The sequence below is a fragment of the Pseudorca crassidens genome, chromosome 20, assembly GCF_039906515.1.
Source record: "Pseudorca crassidens isolate mPseCra1 chromosome 20, mPseCra1.hap1, whole genome shotgun sequence".
NCBI lineage: Eukaryota > Metazoa > Chordata > Mammalia > Artiodactyla > Delphinidae > Pseudorca > Pseudorca crassidens.
In genome coordinates, this window is record NC_090315.1 from 34792867 (window position 1) to 34814126 (window position 21260).

General features: G+C 40.4%; 1 protein-coding gene across 3 annotated transcripts in view; it reads left to right on the forward strand.

The window, feature by feature from the left end:
• NUP93 (nucleoporin 93) overlaps positions 1 to 21260 on the forward strand; it is a 102802-nt gene that overhangs the window by 19586 nt on the left and 61956 nt on the right. For 2 of the 3 annotated variants that reach the window (XR_010939123.1, XM_067719510.1), the window contains exon 3: positions 6973 to 7090. Coding sequence is in view for 1 of the 3 variants with exons in the window: in XM_067719510.1 (XP_067575611.1) it covers positions 6973 to 7090 (118 nt within the window). In the remaining 2 variants the exon portion in view is untranslated. Of the gene's footprint in view, positions 1 to 6972; positions 7091 to 10445; positions 10501 to 21260 lie in introns of those variants that run through there. The other variant, XM_067719513.1, reaches the window with a different exon arrangement.

Below are 21260 nucleotides of genomic sequence, written 5' to 3' on the forward strand. Positions count from 1 at the left end.
TATATAGTAGTTTGTATCTCTTAATCCCATACCCCTAATTTGCCCCTCCCCCTTTCCCTCCCCCTTTTGGTAACCATTAGTTTATTTTCTATATCTGTGAGTCTGTTTCTGTTTTGCGTATACGTTGGTTTGCATTATTTTTTAGATTCCACATGTAAGTGATATCATACAGTATCAGACTCTGTCTGACTTATTTCATTAAGCGTAATGTTCTCTCAGCCCATCCACATTGCTGCAAATGGCAGATTTTCATTCTTTTTTGTTTGTTTTTTGTTTTTGGCTGCATTGGGTCTTCGTTGCTGTACGGGCTTTCTCTACCTGTTGTGAGCGGGTGCTACTCTTCGTTGCAGTGTGTGGGCTTCTAATTTTGGTGGCTTCTCTTATTGTGGAGCACGAGCTCTAGGCACACGGGCTTCAGTAGTTGTGGCGTGTGGGCTCTAGGGCATGCGGGCTTCAGTAGTTGTGGCGTGTGGGCTCAGTAGTTGTGGCGTGTGGGCTCTAGAGCGCAGGCTCAGTAGTTGCGGCGCATGGGCTTAGTTGCTCTGTGGCATGTGGGATCTTCCTGGACCAGGGATCAAACCTGTGTCCCCTGCATTGGCAGGTGGATTCTTAACCACTGCACCACCAGGGAAGTCCCTCATTCTTTTTTATGGCTGAGTAACAGTCCACCATATGTGTGTATCACATCTTCTTTATCATCTGTGGCTGGGCACTTGGGTTGTTTTCATATCTTGGCTATTGTAAATAGTGCTGCTGTGAACATTGGATGCATGTATCTTTTTGGTTTAGTGTTTTCATTTTTGCCAAGTACATACCCTGGAGTGGAATTGCTGGATTATATAGTAGTTCTATTTTTAGTTTTTTGAGAAGCCTCCATATTGTTTTACTTAGTGGCTGGACCAAAAGACAACCCAATTTTAAAATGAGCAAAAGATCTGAACAGGCATTTCTCCAAAGGAGGTATATTAATGTCCAATAAGCAAATGAAAATACGCTCAACATCACTAACCATCAGGGAAATGCAAATCAAAACCGCAATAAGATACCACTTCACCCCCACTAGGATGGCTGTAATCAAAAAAGACGGATAATAACAAATGTTGGTGAGAATGTGGAAAATATTGAAACCCTCGTAAACTGTCAGTAGGAATGTAAAGTGGTGCAGCCACTTTGGAAAACATCCAGCAGTTTCTCAAAAGGTTAAATATAGAGTTAACATATGACTGAGCAGTTCCACTCCCAGGTTTATACCCAGGAGGAATGAAAACAGTTGTCCACACAAAAACCTGTACATGAGCGTTCATAGCAGCATTACTCATAATCACCAAAAAGTAGAAACAATCGAAATGTCTAACAGCTGATGAATTGATAAATAAAAGTGGCATATCCATATAATGGAATACTATTTGGCAATAAAGAAGAATGAACTACTAATACATGCTCCAACATGGATGAACCTTGAAAACATTATGCTAAGTGAAAGAAACCAGTCACAGAAGACTACATATTGTATAGTTCCATTTATAGAAAATGTCCAGAATAGGCAAATCTGTAGAAACAGAAAGTAGATTAGAGGTTGCCAAGGGAGTGGGTAGATTAGGGGACATAGGGAGTGACTGCTGGTGGGTAGGGTGGTTTCTTTTCTGGGTGATGAAAATATTCTAAAATCGATTGTAGTGGTGGTTGCACAAATCTGTGGCTATACTAAAACCCACTGAATTATACTTTTTTTTTTGAGATTCTTTTTTCCCCTCTTATTGCACTTACTTTTAACACTTTTATTATGGAAATATTAACACATACACAATAGTAGAGAAAACAGTATAATAAACTCCCAGGTACCCATCACCTATCATATCAACATTCTGCCATTTTTTTAAATTCTTTTTAATTTTTATTTTATATTGGAGTATAGTTGATTAACAATGTTGTGTTAGTTTCAGGTGTACAACAAAGTGATTCATTTATAAATGTATCTATGAATTATACATTTTAAGTGGGTGATTGTACAGTATGTGAATTATAGCTCAATAAAGTTGTTTTTAAAAAGTACGTAACACAAACATATACATAACTGCTAATAAAAAAAGAAGGAAGGTGTTTAAAAATAGCTGAGATTTACTATAATCAGGTATGGTAAGACATGCAAACATGGATATGACATGACTATCATGAAGGAAGAAGTTTCTACTCACATTTCTTTTTTTTCTTTTTTTGGCTGCATTGGGTCTTCATGGCTGTGTGCGGGCTTCCTCTAGCTGATGCAAGCGGGGGCTACTCTTCGTTGCGGTGCACATGCTTCTCATTGCTGTGGCTACTCTTATTGCAGAGCTCGGGCTCTAGAGCGCAGGCTCAGTAGTTGTGGTGCACGGGCTTAGTTGCTCCGCGGCATGTGGGATCTTCCCGGACCAGGGCTCGAACCCGTGTCTCCTGCATTGGCAGGCTGATTCTTAACCACTGCGCCACCAGGGAAGCCCTCTACTCACATTTCTCTGGAAACAGGAGGCAGGGCATGCCATGCAGGGCCACTGAGGGAGCACTGAGGTCAGTCAGGGGGCAGAGGAAGCAAGGGGAAAACCTGGGCGAGAGCCTTTACTGAGGTTTCTCTGGGAAGGCAGAGTGAGCAGGCTTAGGATTGGCTAGTTTGAATAGCCTCAGTGGGCTCTAGGGTAAAGTTGTCTGGTACCTCACCCTGAGATGATTAGAGCAGGGGATAGTGACCCATTGAAGGAGGTGGTTGAGGTATGGGCTCTGGATTGATTAGTGTGCATATGTTCTTATATGTGCTTACAGGCCTCTAGGAAGTAGCTAACTCTGGGAGAGGCAGTCGCTCCAGTGCCAGCAAGGCCTGAGATGTCAAAGCAACAAATACAGGAAATTAAAAGGTGTGATTAGGGCTTCCCTGGTGGCGCAGTGGTTGAGAGTCTGCCTGCTGACGCAGGGGACGTGGGTTCGTGCCCCAGTCCGGGAGGATCCCACAGGCCGCGGAGCGGCTGGGCCCGTGAGCCATGGCTGCTGAGCCTGCGCGTCCGGAGCCTGTGCTCTGCAACGGGAGAGGCCACAACAGTGAGAGGCTTGCGTACCACAAAAAAAAAAAAAAAAAAGTTGTGATTAATATAAATGGTGTAAAGAAACAAAGGGTTACCTATAGGAAAAGGGAAAAAATAAGGTGAAGATGGACTTTTTTATAGATTTGACTTTGGAATTGTATAAGTATTTTGTGTAATTATAAAACAAAACTAAATTTCAAAAAAGGAATTCCTAAAGAAGGAAAATAAATGCTCATTCAGTTGGTGACATAATCATTCAGAGAGGAACATTTCCAAGTAATATCTTAATCGGTCTTCAATAATGATATCGTTGGTAGAGGGATTGATACTGCTGTTTTGAGACTATTGTGTGTATAGTGTAGGATAAAGCAAATAAGTAGTTAAGGTGGTGATGCTGAGAACTAGGACTTTGGGTATGAGAGAAAGGAGATACAGATAGAAAATCTATGAGGTTAACCCCAAACTTTACGTTTTTAATTTTGAATTGGAAGTGTCAGTATGAACTCATGATGTAATTTATCTTAAGGAAACTGAAACAAAAGTAAAAACTCTATTTCTAGCTCTGCCTACTGAAAGGCTTAGAAACAGTGTAGCAATGAGCACATCTTAGTGCCCAGATAGTGGTCTCTAAAAATCCATTTCTTAATAAAAAGTAACTGGGGCTCTTTGGAGAGTTGACCGATTCCAGGTCTGGGGCAAGATGAACTTGTCTTGTCATACCAGATGGCAAGGAAGTTATGTAGGTCAACTTGAGTCATGTCAAAAGAACTGAGAAACCAACTTGAAAAGGCTTCTACTGGCCAAAGATGAGATGATTTTGAGCATGATAAGGATAATAACTGCAGTGGATTGAAATACATCAAATATGTTTAAATTCATGAGTTCATAATGACACAAAACTCATCAGTCACCTTTGGAGAATGCTAGAGAATCAACTCATTATTCAGAGTAACCATGTAGTTGATGAAGAGTGTCTCTGAGGGGAAATATTCCAGCTAATAGAGACAGAATACCACCATTTTGCAACCTCTAAGGAATTAATGCATCTAAGCAATGATCATCAGTGTCTGGTAACATTCCAAAAAGAGGTAATCAGATATTACATACCTCTTGATAAAAGTCTGAAGTAATTGAACCAAAAAAATGCCACCTGAATCTGATCAAACCATTAGCACTTACTTTCAATTTACAGGAAATTGGATAGGAGAGGCAGGAGGAACATGTTAAATTACATCATGGGGATGCAATCAGTAAAACCTGTTATGTGGGAAACTACATCCTTGCTAATTTGAGTCTGGTCTATAGATCAACAGCATAAGCATCAGCTGTGAGCTTTTTAGAAATGGAGACCCTCAGGCCCTATCCCAGACCTGCTGAAACAGAATATGCTTATTAACAAGCTTCCCAGGTGATTCACATGCACATTTCAAGTTTGAGTAGCACTGCTCTATGGAACAAATAATCTAGAGTCTCCAACAAAGAAATTGTAAGAAAAAAAAAAATGAGATGGAGGGACAACTCAAAGATTAAAAGACATTTGGAGGCATATCAATTATTTGCAGGTAGAGAACTTACTTGTATTCCATTCAGACAAACACATTTTAATGTTATGAAATAATTAAGAGAATATTTTGGATTTACTTCGAAATAATCTGGGTGGTAGAGAGAGGAAAGTAGGTAGGGATGTAGGTGAAAATAGAGTTTGCTACGACATGCTAGTTTTTGAAGCTGGGTGATAGGTACAGGGTTTATTATTTTAATTTCATATTAAGATTTTTTTCTATAATAGTTTAAAAAGGAGTTGGCTAAAATGGCTATAATCAAAAAGGTAGTAACAGGTATTGGCAAGAGTGTGGAAAAAATTAGAACCCTTGTACATTGCTCATGGGAATGTAAAATAGTGTAGCTGCTTTGGAAAATAGTCTGGCAGTTCTTCAGAAGGTTAAACAGGGAGTCAGTATATAATCTAGCAGTTCCACTCCGAGGTGTATACCCAAGAGAAATGAAAACATAGTTCACGCAAAAACTTACACATGAATGTTCATGGCAGCATTTTTTATAATAACCAAAAGTGGAAACAACCCAAATGTCCTTCAAATGATGATATGTTCATTAATATAAAATATAGCATATCCATATGATGGAGTACTATTCAGTAATAAAAAGAAATGAAGTACTGATACATACTACAACATGGATGAACCTTGAAAACGTTATTCTTAGTGAGAGAAACCAGTCATGGAAGACCACATATTGTATGATTCCATTTATAGAAAATGTCCAGAGTAGGCAAATTTATAGAGACAGAAAATAAATGAGTGGTTAGGGGGAGATTTGTGGAGACATGAGCATTTTATTGTTACATTCCCATGACTGCTTATGGAGTGGGGGAAATTTTGGCAGGGAGGGGTGATGAAAATATTCTAAAATAGATTGTGGCGATGATTGTACAACTCTGTGAATATACTAAAACCCATGGAATTCTACACTTTAAATGGGTGAATTGTATGATATGTTAATAATATCTCAGTAAAGCTGTTATAAAAAAGGGAAGGAGAGCCTAATACTGATACCCGTGCTCCAGGCTTACCCAACACTAATCAGAATCATTGGGAGGAAAGTTGTCTAGACGATTCTAATGTGCAACCAGGACTGGGAACCACTGTACTAGAAAGTTAGCCATCAAGGATTGTTAGAAGAGAGAGGCAAGATTATCTATTTGAAATGATAGCCTGGAGGGGAAGCCTCAGGGATGGCATAGCTGACCAGTCTGCACGGAAGAGACAAAAATCTACAGTGCGGAGCCCTCTGGGTGCACATTATCTATTCCTGTGGTACTAAGTAGAATGGAAATAAGCATGAGAAGTCTTTTCTTTTTTCCAGTAAGTATGTTAGTTCAGAATTGGTCATCTTCAGTGTAACACCCATAGGTGTTAGGGTTATTTGTGCCACCAGGTGGTCTAGCTTCTTCTAAGTTAATAAGAATGAGCACAGACTTTGTCGATGGGATTTGGAGGTACTAAATCATAATCCAAAAGCAACAGTCTAAACAATTAATTTCCTTAAGTTTCTTTCTTCCAGAGAGTGTTCTAGATATTAGTGAGAATCTATAATTTTTTTTTTGCTCTCCCATTGTTACATTGCTCCAGATGAGTAGACATAAAGCCAGCTGTAGTGTTCCCATCTCTCTTCAAAAGCATTTATTAGTCAGGTGACAGCTTCCTCTACTGTTGGACTGGGCAGCAGAGAGGGAATTTGAAGATGTACTGCACATGGTGTTTGGCTTTTGAAGAGAAGCTTTGGAGAACTGGCCTTGGATTCTGGTTTCCCTGCCCTTTGCAAGTTATTGATTGCCCTGGACTTTCAGTTTCCTTAATTAATGAATGAAGTTTAGACTAGGTTCTCCTGAAGCTTCTAAAATTTTGTGGTTTACTACATCTGTCTTTATAGAGGCTGTAAATATAGGATGGTGGTTAAGAGTTCGTGCTGTGGAGCTTGGTGACCTGGCTCTGCTGTTTCCTGGCTCTGTGACTTTTGATAAGTTGGTTAACCTCTTTGCACATTGGTTCCCCCATCTGTAAAACGGGGATTGAGAATAATATCTACCTCACGATTTTCTTCACTATAAAGTGTTTGGAACAGTCTAGCCTGTAATTTTATTGATATGCTATCAATTTATCTAGACAGGTCCCTCACTCTAATTTAGGCATGATCAGAACTCTCTCTCACTACCAAATGCAACGTTGTGTCTGTTATCCCAGGTGGTAGATCTTTTTGGAAAGGTATGAAACAACCATACAAAAGTGTTTGGGCAGTATATAAGAAGTTTTAGTTTCATACTAAAAATACTCTCTAGTATTTTAGGAAGCATATTAGATGTTCTAATTCTACTTTTTTCTCCCTGCCCTATATCCTCATATAGGTCAGTTCTCCTCGGGTCTCGGGGACTTGACATATCCCACATCTCCCAGCGATTGGAGAGTCTGAGTGCAGCCACCACCTTTGAGCCTCTTGAGCCTGTGAAGGACACAGACATTCAGGTAAGGGCTGCCAGGTACCAGGACTGGTGCAGGTGCAACCCTGAGCATGCAACCCAGGCTGAAGGCCCTGGCCTTTTGTTCACCAGCTGGTTTAGGAATACCACATTTCTTTGTTAATTCTCTTCTTCCTCAGATATTAAGAGAATGGGAGGCTCAGCTTTGAAGGAACATTGGATTATTTTCAGAGTGCTCTGTAAGGCTGAATTTAGGAAAGCATTTCCAACCTGCACTTTTTAAATTATTGTAATTATGAGCACAGATTTCTCTTCCTTCTTTGGGCTTAATCCAAGGCACGGAGACATTAGTTGTAAGTTTCTCTTGCTTTCTTTGCTAGATCTCAAATAATTTTACTATTCGTCTTCCACATTTCTTTTCTACATCTTGCTTGTGTGGCTTGGCAAAGAGCTGGGGAAACTAAATAGCTTTACTATTTACTGAAACCTGCTCATCGATTTCTAGGAAGTATTTGGCTCCATTAGTGGCACCAGGAAATGGTCTAATAGAGCACTCCTGTCTCATGCCACTGGCACAATTGATTGCTATTTTAATCTAATCAGAAACTGGGTTTGTGTATGTGTGTGTGTGTGTGTGTGTGTGTGTGTGTGTGTGTTCAAAATTGTTAAGGAAAAATCTTGTGATCCATTTAGTTGTTTGGGTTTTTTTATATTTGTTTATTCATTTATTCATTCATTCATTCCTTCAGGCTGCACCAGGCCTTAATTATGGCATGCAGATTCTTTAGTTGTGGCACATGGACTCTTAGTTGCGGCATGCATGTGGGATCTAGTACCCCAACCGGGGATTAAACCCAGGCCCCCTGCATTAGGAGCACAGAGTCTTAACCGCTGGACCACCAGGGAAGTCCCGTGATCCATTTAGTTCTGAGGAATTGGAACACTGACTTGTGTTAGAGTGAAGGGATAGTGGGATACCATTTTTATCATCGATTTACCTTTGAGATGAAAGGATGCAGGTCCTACAAAGGCAAATCCTAGTACAGATGAATCTGTTATTTATTATTTGGGCTCAATTTGAATTAATACTCTTTACCCCACCCTTCCGAGAACTGTTTTAATCCATCTACAGTAATGGCCATAATTCTACTGCATTTATTCCACTTGAGAAACCTAAAACCCTCAACTTTGAGTTGAAAGTTCAGTAACTATAGATATTCATTATTTTCCCTGTTATTGATATGTTCCCAGAGTATGAAAATCCAGTTTTTTCCAGTTTTATATACTAAATTATATTTGCCTGTCACCTTATAGATGCCTTCTTATTTCCGTGCAATCTTCTTTTTAAAAAATTAATTAATTTATTTTTAGCTGCATTGGGTCTTCGTTACTGTGCGTGGGTTTTCTCGAGTTGCTGCGAGCAGGAGCTACTCGTCGTTGCGGTGCGCGGGCTTCTCATTGTGGTGGGTTCTCTTGTTGCGGAGCACGGACTCTAGGCACGCTGGCTTCAGTAGTTGCAGCACGCAGGCTCAGTAGTTGTGGCTCATGGGCTCTAGAGCGCAGGCTCAGTAGTTGTGGTGCACGGGCTTAGTTGCTCCACGGCACGTGGGATCTTCCCAGACCAGGGCTGGAACCCGTGTCCCCTGCATTGGCAAGCGGATGATTCTCAACCACTGTGCCACCAGGGAAACCCTTTCCATGTAATCTTAAAATGGCATGTATACTTGCCTCTTTTTTTTTTTTTTTGAAGTTTTAGCTGTTGCTCTCCCCACCTTCTATTTCAACGGCTTGATGCCCTAGAAACAAATACTTACTCCCATAACAGGTGAGTGAATGAGATACAGCTCAGATAATTTGAATAATCACCATATACGTGCAGAAGTATTCCTAATAGTGTGGAAAGAAATGACATTTGCTGAAAGGTTATTTGTTTGTGTTGTTTTTAATGTTTAAAATGCCAAATAAGTTGTTTATTTTAAAAACTGCTTTTTAGATTTTCTTTGGCATGTTGGTAATACATATTTGGAATACCCAGCAACATTTAGTGATGCACTTCATGAATTCCAGCTGATGTGGTACAACATTTTTTGCTTTGAGATATTAATGACAGGTTTATAAATGTATTGAGTCATAATGATCATTTATTCTAACCTTCTACTTTATGCATGAACACTGTCCTTCAATAGCCCCATTAGGTGGCTTCCTAGCAATGCATGCTTGGTCACATCAAAGAGAGTTTCTTAATTTGGAATGAGCACGGCTAAGTGTTTTGGTCCTGCACCACTGGGAAGTCTTTGAACTTTGAGAGGAAGGATGCCTCCATTTCAAAATTTTACCTCTCAGTTGAGCTTTTCTGGAATAGCTTAAAAAATGTGAAATGGTCACTCCAAGGTAAGTTTTGATTAATTGGGAATGGATCATCTAGACCTGAAGTAAAGATTTAAGACTAACTAGTTTCAAAATAAAATCCTCTATTGACTTCATCTTCTTGCCAGCAAAGGCTTAAAGGAGAAAATTTAACTTGTAAAGGGCTGAGTCTTTGGCCTAATCTGAGATAGCTCTAGTGATTGTATTGTGTGGCTCAGCTGATCTATGCCTAAACTTCCTGTACACATAGTAGTATCATGTCCTTCCCTGACTTCCTGTGTAGTAGTCAAATATAGGAGCCAAGCCAGCTTTCGCCCTTAGCATGGAGTGGTCCTCCTTTTAATTCTTCTCTTAATGTGTTAGTTGTCCAGGAAGAGTTAATTGGGATATTTTCAATTTTTTGCTTTTAAAAAGGCCAGATATACTTTTTTTTTTTTTTTCTTCCAGTACGCGGGCCTCTCACTGTTGTGGCCTCTCCCACTGCGGAGCACAAGCTCCGGATGCGCAGGCTCAGCAGCCATGACTCAATGGGCCCAGCTGCTCTGCGGCATGTGGTATCTTCCCGGACTGGGGCACAAACCCGCGTCCCCTGCATCGGCAGGTGGACTCTGAACCACTGCACCACCAGGGAAGCCCCAGATATACTTTTTGATGGACTTTTTTTCTCATTTATTTTTACCAGCTTTACTGAAATATAATTCACATACCATAAATCTGATAGATTTTTGTGTATGAGCTTTTGTTTTCCAATCAGTGCAGTTTTTGAGATGAGAACGTACCCTAATCCCACTGAGTATCAGTCAGAGTGAATTTATGTCAGCTTATAAATTCATAAAAGGAAATGCTGAAGGATCCTTTGACAGGTGCTGTCCAAGACTTTGTACCATCCATTGTTTGCATTACCTATAAGCTTGGAAAGGCATTTTCCCATGAATAGGTTGTCCTTTTCTGTTTGGTAAACATTGATTGTATTTGGTTCTTTTTCTAATGGAGCTTGAAATTAATACAGGTTTTTTGTTGTTTGTCATAAACAGTGATGTTGGCATGCATTGATAATGCATTTTTGAAAGACTGCTGTGGCCAGCAAAGGTAACATATTTAAATAAACCCACTTAAATATATGTATGGCTGATGCTAGTGGAATTTTTTTTAATGTTTATTGATTTAATTTTTGGAAATGGTCATAAAGAAGGCCTGCACATTTTTGTAATGGAACTGAAGAGCCATAACTGTTAAGAGGACATGGTACTAAAACAACTGTACTGCTCTATTCTGAGTGACTTTGTGGTGCTTGCAAGTATGGTTCCTCTCACAGAGATCCACTTGCTCACTTCTGTCTTTGGAAAAAAATATAGAGGGCAGACTGCACATTTTTACTGTGGTCTGAACAGACCTAATGTACCATGGATGATGTGTATTATATAGTAATAAAGTGCACAGTTACACAGCTTAGTTATATCCTGGGCTTTTTCACTAGATTACATGTATTTTTCAAGAAGCCTCTGCAGAAATAGCCTGGGTTGGCCATAAAAAATGGGAGCTGCAGTTTCTCGGCATTAGGCTGTAATATTTCCAAATGGCATTAAACCAAAATATAATAATATTATTGCTGAACTTACTGTATTAGATTCCTATGGCTGCCACAGCAAATTGCCACAAACTTAGTGGCCTAAAGCATTAGAAATGCATTCTCTCACAGTCTGGAGCTCAGAACTTTGAAATCAGGGTGTTGGCAGTGCCCTCCGAAGGCATGAGAGGAGACTTTGTCCTCTTTTAGCTTCTGGTGGCTCCTGACATTCCTTGATCTGTGGCAGCATAAGTCCAGTCTGCCTCCATCTTCATAGGTTTTGTTGTCAGGTGTGTCAAATCCACTTCTCCCTTCTCTTATAAGGACACCAGCCATTGGATTTAGGGCCCACTCTAACTCCACGGTGGTCTCATCTTGAGATGCTTACCTTAATTACATTTGCAGAGACCCCATTTCCAAATAAGATCACATTCACTGGTACCAGGAGTTAGGACTTAGACATATATTTTTGGCAGTACCCACTTCAACCCACTATACTTACAGTGCCAGAAAATTTAAAACTGTCAATTAACTGTAATAAATGAAACATCTTCAAATCTAACTCTGTTTCATGGAGGAGTTTCAGGATAAGACATCTATTTCTAGTTGTTCCAGGGACTGCAAACCTCAACCAAGTATCTGATCTCATCCTCAGCACTCTCTTTCAGGCCTTGGAAAGTGAGGCTGACTACCCTTGTCGGATTCCAGAGTTTAGTCATAGTCATTTTCTCCAAACAGGTTAATGTTCTATAATATGTTTAAGAGATTTCTCAAGAGACATTTTCCAACTAGAAACAGTCTGATTTTTTTTTTTTAAGTATTTTTAAGTACTCTAGTTTACAGGGTAAGTATAGGTAGGATTAAATTGTGGGGGGGTGGGGGCGTGTGAGAAAGAGATTTCTACTTCAGCTAACCAGGTTACCAAACTCTTTGATTTTCCTTTTATACTTCAGGCCTTTGCTCACCCCCTTCCTTTAGCGTGGAGTAGCACCTCTGAAAATGTCTGAGCCATAATTTCAGTCTGACCCTCTTAAAGGCTTTCCTAGATGCCACCTCTTTCATAGTCTCAGATCTCTCTTGCCATGGCCTCCAAATATAGCATGTTGGCTTTACTGCTTAGGAAAAAACAAAACTTTCTGAATGTTCCCCCACAAAGTAAACAACTTTAGATTATGTTGTTGGAATTGACTTAGCAACCAATTTAAATCATGATAAATGAAAATGTAGCCCCTTCTACACACAAAAAAACTCTATATGGAACTAAACATCTTCATAATATGCTCAATTTCCAGATGGAAATCTGTCCTGTATGAATAAAGAGAAAAAGAAGTCTTAAAAAGAGGATAAAATATAAGAGAATGGTGCAATAATAATTGACTTGTTAAAAACTCGTTCTACTTACCACACTATATCTATAATAAAATTTTCATTATTTCCTTCCTTTTTCTGTCCTTGGAAATGTAGAGTATACTCAAACCACTCTTAGCTTATCTTTTAAATAATCAGAAGAAACTAAATGGCTTTGGTAAGCATAAAAATGAATCACCGGTGGTATAATCCCATATCACCTAAATTGTTATTTTCATGGTTTATCTTTTAATTTTATACCTTCAGAATTAAGGTACTGCTGATTAAATGCAGCTGTGTATTACAGCTAAGAGGAAAAGTAGTTGTCTTGAGTGCTAATTGTGTGTGTGTAGTCCTGGCAAGTTGTTGGTAGGGAATTGGTTCCAGAAATCCTGTGGCAGTTTGTTGAAAAGAAGTTCAGACTTTCTTAGAATGATTAGTATGCTAATAGCAGCTCTTCAGGATTAGTACTGGCAAAGTATTAATATTGAGGGAAAGGTGCAGTAAGCTTTCCCTAGCTCAAATTAGTTGAGGGAGGGTGCATTCTGAATGGGTGAACAATATCTTAATTCTGGAATTATTTTTAAAGAAATGTAGTTGTCATTTTCATCTATTCCTAGAAACTGAAACTGCTAAGTGTGTGTACCAAGGAGAGGTCTTACCAAAGCTGCTTTAGTAAATTAAGGAAGAGATGAGGTTCTTTCATAAGAGTTGCATCTATTTGCATACTGATAATTTGTATAGCAATTCTGAGAAATGGTTTAAGTAGGCAAAACATACTTATCTTCCTTATTGTTTCTGCTCTTAATATGCTTGAGCAGTCTTTTCTGCAAATAATAGTGATCTAGCCCAAATTGGATGATTAGAAATTTTGAATTGATGGACTCTGAAGGAATAAAACTTTGCTCTTCAAATGTTTTCACATAATATAAAAATGTAAGAGACTTGCATGGAATCTAACAGTGTGAAGATTTTTAGTTAAGCATTTGATTTATTGACCTCCTTTGTTATATTCCTCTTGCTCCTAAGAGAGTCAGTGGGAAGTTCATGGTAACCTTTCTTATGAATTTTTAGAGGACTTTAATGGATATTTGAATCTTGCCCTTTCCCAGCTTATAACAGCTGCCTATCCTGGACTTGAAACAACCTATAGGTAAATGCTCTTGGGTTCACTAGCAAATGAATCCAATTCCCACTGGATCCAAAGCCCGTTAGTTAGAGAGAAACCCTTTTCTAGAACAAATACCAGGTACGTTTTAGGCCAGAATTCAGTTGTAGTGGCTGAGGTGCATGTGGAAAAGACACACATCACACTGTGTCCTGTGTTCTTGTTCAGGGCAGTAGCTGTGCTAGGCTTCGTCTGCTGTGTAAACACTGCGGTGCCCACATCACCCCCACTTAATGAGTATATTTGCTGTTCCTTGTCATTAAACCCTGACCCAGAGTAAATCCCAGATTTACTCAGAGTAAATCTCAGAACTGGTAAAAACCAGTAAACATGTAAAAAGGAAAAAATAGTGTCTTCACAGAGGCAGGTTAATATGCCATCCTATTTTGTGTTTATAATTAGGTAGTCTAATGCTGATTGCTGTGGTAAGTACTGAAATGATTTAATTTTTCTGCCTGTTTGTGATAAGAGGAAAGGTAGACATTATGGTATGGTGGCAAAGTATGCAGTTGCATTAAAGTGTCCTCTGAATGGAATTAGAAATGGTAACTTTGGAATAAAAATGGTTGTTAAAGGCATCGTCTGTGGAAAATGTGAAAAACTGCTTTTATGTGAGCCAAGGATATAAGATTTCAGCTTTTTTACCTAACCATTCACACTTACTCCTGAATGCAGGGCTTTCAGAACAAGCAAGGAAATGGATGCTGAATGCATTCTGTGCAGGCAGGAAATGACAGGCTTTTTTGTCTTCTCAGAGGTTTCTTATATCCTGTAGTGAGCAGGGGAATATCAATTACCAACTTAAGAAAGAAGTGGGAATGGTTCTGTAAGAGTATTTTGGAAGAAGCCCACGGCTAAAATATTTATCTAACAATTTAATAGAGCACTTCAAGTATTGGCCAGGCCCTGGTGCCTTTGAACTGGAGTTGAGTCATCCCCTCCCTCTTTACCAGCTTCTCTTAACCTGCCGATATCTATTGATGCCCCAGTACTCCGGAGATGGGGAACATATATTGTTATCTTCACTCTGGTATCTTTAAATTGCTTGGTTTCAGGAATCAGAAATGGGCTAAACTGTTTGATTTAAATGGGGGTTAAAACCTTGTCAAATATTGAATGCACTACTGTAGACCAGTCTGTCATTCTCAGATGGCAGCCCTTGACCCTGTGCGCCACTTTGATCTGCTTGCCACAGCGCCCTGTGATCTCTTATTTCTGTTTCGGAGTGTTCAGTCCAAGGCTTTCCAGGCCAGCAGCCTGATGCGGCTCCTTCCATTGGTGGTGGTTACAAAGTGTGGCTCCGTAGTCATAAAACTTTGGGACTCAGGTTCTCCTTGTCTCCACTAAAAATCCACATTCTGTGAAGGAACTGAGAGAGGGGCTCAGACAGGAGATACTCTTGGTTTTGCTTTTTTCTGTTTGTTGTTTGGCAGGGACCAGGAAAAGAAGCTGGGAGGTAGGATGAACAACATCCTCTACTGACAAGACCAGTACTATAATTTCTTTTGCTGCAGGGCTCCCAGAACCAGTGTGTATTGCTTCCTTTTTGAGCATTTTCCTGTCTCGCAAATGGTTGGCTTCCATCTTGCACATCAGATATGGAGAGGTTGAATGAGTCCCATGCTCAGGGTGAAGGCAGCTCCTGGTCTCCAACACTAATGATGAGCAGCGGTGCACGCGCTGCTTCAGTTATCCTGGAGGGCAGAAGGGCTAGTCCCCGCTTCTCACCATGGAGTGGCTGTGAGGCCAAGATGCCATCAGCAAAATCCCGCCTGTGCTTTTCAGAAAACCACAGCACTTGAAGCACTGCAGCAGAATCTGCTGAGCAGGGCTGGGCGTGACACAGCTTCCAAGAAACTGTACAAAAAGAACCTTTGTCTTATAAAACACATTTACAACTAGAGCCAGGCTATTCGTTTAGTTCATAACACAAACGGGAGGATTAGGTCAGCAGAACATAAGTGGGAGTGTGGATTCACTGGCTGATTTTTATTACTACCTGATTTGATTTATTTCTTTAAATGACACGAGCACAAGGATGTGGGGCAGAGTTTTCTCCATTCCTCCTTTATCTATTAAAAAAATATTGTCTAATTAAAAAAAGCTGTTACTATCTTAGGGACAGGTAGACACAGCCATGGAAGGTTATAATATGCTTGATTTGCTCAAGGTACCAAAGTATACTTGTATGATATTATCTGGGAGTGCTTTCTCATTTCTTACTCGGTTCTCTGTTATCCACAGTGCATATGAGCCTGTCTCAGCAGAAGCAGTCTCTAAATGAGCAGGGCCTGGTGAATCCTTGAAGGTTTAAGGCATTCACAGTAGCACTTGGCTCTGTGATGAGGCCCCACACTGCCCCACATGTCTTCCTGTTGAAGGAATATGGTGATGGGTGTTGTATTCAGAAGGTGCTTACATAATCCGTGCTTCTCAAATTTCTTTTTTCCCAATTTATCTCAGACTGAGAGGTACTTTTATAAAATACAGCAAAAAAGAATTACTAGAAAAAAATGAAATAAAAGACATGCAGAATATAAGCCTTAGGTTTTGTTTTTTGTTTGTTTGTTTGTTTTTGGCCATGCCATGAGGCTTGTGGGATCTTAGTTCCCCAACCAGGGATTGATCCTGGGCCCCAGCGGTGAAAGCATGGATCCTAACGACTGCCAGGGCCAGGGAATTCCTGTAAGCCTTAGTTTTTTAAATTAAATTCAGTGGACATAAAATTACTCTGTCAGATTGCTATAAAAGTTTCTAAATGCTGATTCTCAGATTTTGTACTTACCTGCTGCAGACTGGGAACAAACTACTTGTGGACGGGTGCTTCTTCAGCTGTACTTTGGGTAGTACTAGTTTCAGTAGCTATGTTTTCTTCCTTTCTCCTTCCCCCCGCTTCTTCCCTCCCCTCCTCCCCTCCACTTTCCCTCCTCATCTCTCTCCCCTTCCTTTCCTGTCTCCCTTCCTTTCTTTTGTTTAGTTTACTTGTTGGTACAGTGAAACATGGCACCAAAGACAATTTTGAATTCCGGTTTTCTGTTTTACCCCAGCTAGAATAGGGAAGGCAAAGCTAAGGTTTACTGAACATTTATTGTGTCCAGACACTGTACTGAGCACTTTGTGGGTTTCCTCATTCAGTCCTTCCAGTAACCCTCTGAGGCAGTTACTACTGTTAACTCCATTTCACCAAGGAGGAGCCTAAGACCTAAAAGGCTATTATGCCAGACTTGAAGTCCCTTCTGTGGGTTTGAGTTCAGTACTGTGCCCTTATTCCCCTAGGTTTTAAATTTCATTGTAGACTAATTTTCAGGTTATATTTGAAGGAGAAAGATGGTAGAAATAGGAAATAGAAGTATAATTGATCACTCATTTAGAGCAAAATAAAGAGTATAAAGCCCACAGAGAATGGATGTGGTGGGCATCGCTCTTATTTATATAAGCTTAGTAGTAAAATAATGTTGATTGAGGGGGAAGCTGGAATGTGCTTTCTAAACCTTAATACAAACACTGCTGGTTTGGGGGGAAGATGAGTTTTGCAGGAAGGCCAAATGTGCTTCCTCCGTTTATCTCCAGGTGCTGGTTTTTTTGCCGTAGTTTTCTGCTTGCTGAGCTGTCAGTTTAATTTACTGTCTAAAGCCCAGCCTATTATTTCTCAGTTTTGCTGCCCTACAGGTACACTGTAAAGGATTTCTGTGAAATCCTGGAGCAGCTTTTAGTTTTGAAATGCCAAGGCTTTGTGCTTGTAAAAATAGGTTGGGTTCAGCTTCTTGCTTGATCATCTTTGTTTTGTTTTGCTTCTGAAGCTGAGCTGGAGTTAGAAGGATGATGCTAGAAGCAATTTAAAGGGCACATCAAATTTTTACTGTAATCCTGAACTATTGATTGTTGACTTATTTGTAGGTTTAATGCAGACCCATTTCCTTACTTATTAGTGTCTGACTGGCCATTAAGCTCTGGCAGTGTGCCGGAATGTTGAAATCTTGCATCTTATAATATGATTTGGCTGCCTATGGGTATTATTGTGTTTGGCTTTTAAAGACACAGGCAGAGCCCTCAACTTGGTGTGTGCTCCAGAATACAGGAAAGAATTTCTGCACAGCAAAATTACTCACTTCTAGGAGACAGCACAAAAGTGAGGAGTTGACATTCAGCAGAACATTAATACCTGAAGTCATGCAAATTGGTACTCTTTGGTCTAACTGGCTCTTAGAAATAACTGCAAACTAACATAACAGAATCTTGAAGAGAAGACCAGCAGGGAACTAACTGGGCAGGGGTGATGGTGTGCAAAGAGTAGGTCCCAGCTAAGCAAGCACTCCCACGTAAGTGGTCCTCAGTGTGTGCCTGGTGCCACTCTCCCAGTGTGAAGTTGAAATTAGAATCTAGTTGAGGGTCAGGTACAGTGGCCTGCTTATGGAGGGAGCTGGGCTCAGAGTGATTGGAAGGGAAGCAGTCACTGCCTATGAAAGACTTTTACCCTCCTTTTCACAACCTGGACACCTCTTGACTGGAATTGAGGGTAAGTGAGGGCTGAGGGAGTTAGATGACAAGAAAACATTAAATTTGGGATTTTAAGGGTGTGAATGAGGGAAAATTCACTTTTCCCTCTAATTACAAAAGCAAGATGTCCTTAGTTCACAGAACTTGGAAAATGGCTCCATAGTGTACTTTCTTGACTGCCACCATTTTGGGAGTGTTGAATTGTTTGGACCAGGTACTTGAAGCTGTAGAACATCTTTGAAATGACAAGGGAAATTGATTTATTTTAACAGGGCAGTGAGGAATTAGTCCATGAAGCATGTGTTAGAGGTAGACTGTAAGAATGGCCCTCATAGTTCAGAATTGGTCAATTCCTATAAAGTAATATACAGTCTTTTCCTTTATTCTGTAATGGAAAAAACTTCCTAATGTGTGAAAAGGGATCTGAGATGTGCAGATTTCATGAGCAACCATTATGTCATTTCACTCTCCCCCTCAAACCGTTGGGAAAGGACTTCCCTGGTGGCACACTGATTAAGAATCCGCCTGCCAATGCAGGGAACACGGGTTTGATCCCTGGTCCGGGAAGATCCCACATGCCGCAGAGCAGCTAAGCCCGTGTGCCACAACTACTGAGCCTGTGCTCTAGACCCCGCGAGCCACAACTACTGAGCCCACGTGCCTCAGCTACTGAAGCCGATGCGCCTAGAGCCCGTGCTCTGCAACAGGAAAAGCTACCGCAATGAGAAGCCCTCGCACCGCAATGAAAAGTAGTCCCCATTCACCACAACTGGAGAAAGCATGTGCGCAGCAACAAAGACCCAACGCAGTCAAAAAATAAATAAATAAAAATTTAAAAAATTATTTTAAAAAAACTGTTGGGAAAAATAGTTATTGAGAAGCTCTATGACTTTGTCCTAATTTAGAAGTTTTAGGGGAGAAGTAACAGGTTAGTAATTTTATGTGAACTTTGAGGGACACACCATAGTAATCTTTCCATTCATATAATACTTTGCAGTGGGCTTTGTCCATCACCGTCTTGTTCCTTACTGCAGTGTTTGAGGTGAGGTGAATGGGTATTAGCATCATCTTTATTTAGAAGCAGAAGAAACCGAAATCAAGATAGATTAGTTATTATCAAAGGTGGAACTTGAACCCAGATGCTTCTTAATACCTTGCCCTGTATCCTTATTATCATGCCTTGCTGAGGAAGGCATCAAGGGGTGGACTGCTTGGATAAATTCCTCCTCCTCCTCCTCATCACCACCACCACAAAGATGCTAAGCTAGTTCTTTTGCCACTGGTCAAATTTCTTGATGTTTTGGTTCTGTCTTTCCCCTTAGACCTTTTCTTACTTGTTTTCTTTGAAATGACATTTCCATTTATTCCTTTCCATGTGAAAGATTTGCTGGTTAACTAAATCAGTCGTAGGTATGAAAATGCTACTTAGAAGGGTAATACTGTAGTCTGAATGGGGACAAACCTCACTTTTTCCATCAGGGATATACTTTGGAACAAAAAGTGATACTGAACAAAAGTGCTGCTGCTGCTGATATATTTTACAGATGCCCTTTATGTGAAGGGGCCCAGGGTTTCTTGAGATTTGTCACACTAGAGCCTATCAGCCTTGTTTGTGCTGAGTAGGTCACTGGTGCCAAGCAAATGCAAAGTGGCAAACCAGAACAAATATCATATTTGAAGCTTTAGGTGGACTAGGCTGTCAGGGTTCAGAGCAGGTTAGGGGGAAGATTTTTTGTTTTTGTTTTTGCCAGTTTTTTGCTTTCTGTTTCACTCTCCCTGATTCCTTTCTTCCTTTGGACTATCCTCCCTTCTTTCATTCTTTTCGTCTGTTCTTTTTGTCTTTTCTCCTTTTTTCCTTTCATTCTTGCTTTCCTTCTGTCTTTTGCATCCCTCTTTCTTCCCCCACCCCCCCAGTCCCTCCCAGCCTTTTAGACTGGCTGGCATCCAGAGCAGCCATTGCTAATGGGAGTGTACCTCCTTTTTTGCAATCAAGTGGCAGCTGTGAAATCATGGCTGGCTTCAAGAATTGGCTTCAGAAGCCAATCAAGAATGGCTTCTGCAGCCTGGCAGCGTGCAGCCACCAGCGCTGTCTTGCTCTGTAGAGTGAGTCTAGGTGTGGGGTTGGGGCTGGGCCTGGTGGAGAGGCTGGGTCTACTGGCTGCCAGAGGTGGGCCTCTTCCTCACGTGCTCTTGTTACTTGTGTTTTCTGCTTTTGCAAACCCCGAAGAGGTGGAATTTAGTTTATCCATCTGGCTAACCTGCTCATGCTTTGCTCTTTTGATGGGTACTCTGAAGTGCATTTCCTTATTTTTGGCCCTTGCCTAAAGCCTCTGCTAATATTCTACTTTTTTGGTGCCTGACTCAGCTTGATATTGAGGGTGTATAAAACTTTTCTGTTATATAGTACATAGCTGTTTTGGGTGAGGCTGTTTCAACTTATTTGTTTTTTGAGGATTGATCATACATTAAAGCCAAATCCTAAGTAGAGAAGATGATGGGGAAGAAAATGACCAAGGAAAAGGGCACATTTGATTTTGTTTTTCATGTTTTAGGAATGAAGTTATAAATTAATCTAGCTCTCAACTTCATATATGTTCTTCACCATTTGTTAACTATTCATCCTACTAGCTCATATTTTGGGGAAAGGGGGAGTGTTATGGAATAGGGTTTGTTTTGGAGCAGCAAACATTGCAGAGCCCTTGAGGCCTCCAGGATTTTCTTTGGGGGTTAGGAGGGGAAAGGAGCTACAAATCTCACCTTTGTCTTTGTATTAACTTTCTACTTCAGGTTGGTTTTAATTTCCTTCTCCATTCCTCTCATGCCCTGAATGCATTTGACAACAGGAAAGAAGCTCTTTATCAGTGATTCTAAAGTGTGGTGCACAGATCAGCAGCATCAATATCACCTGGGAGCTTGTTAGAAATGCAAATTCTCAGGCCCCACCCCAAAGCTACGGAATCCAAATCTCTGGAGGTGGGGCCCAGAATGTGTGTTTGAACAAGCCCTCCAGCATGAGGTCCACTGGGTTAAGTTATTACAGAAGTTTAGTTAGTATAAGTAAACCCTTTTCTAGCCATCTCTGCCAACTTTTATACTTAGTCCACCTGTGGACCAACCCTGAACTTTCAGCCTGCAAAGCAGTGTATTTATCTTCTAAGTGTTTGAGTCCATAAAGAATTTGTAACCACTCATGAAGGACACAGTGGTCAATAAAATATGTTAAAAACTTACATATATTAAAAACCTATGACTTATAATTGGTCATTGATT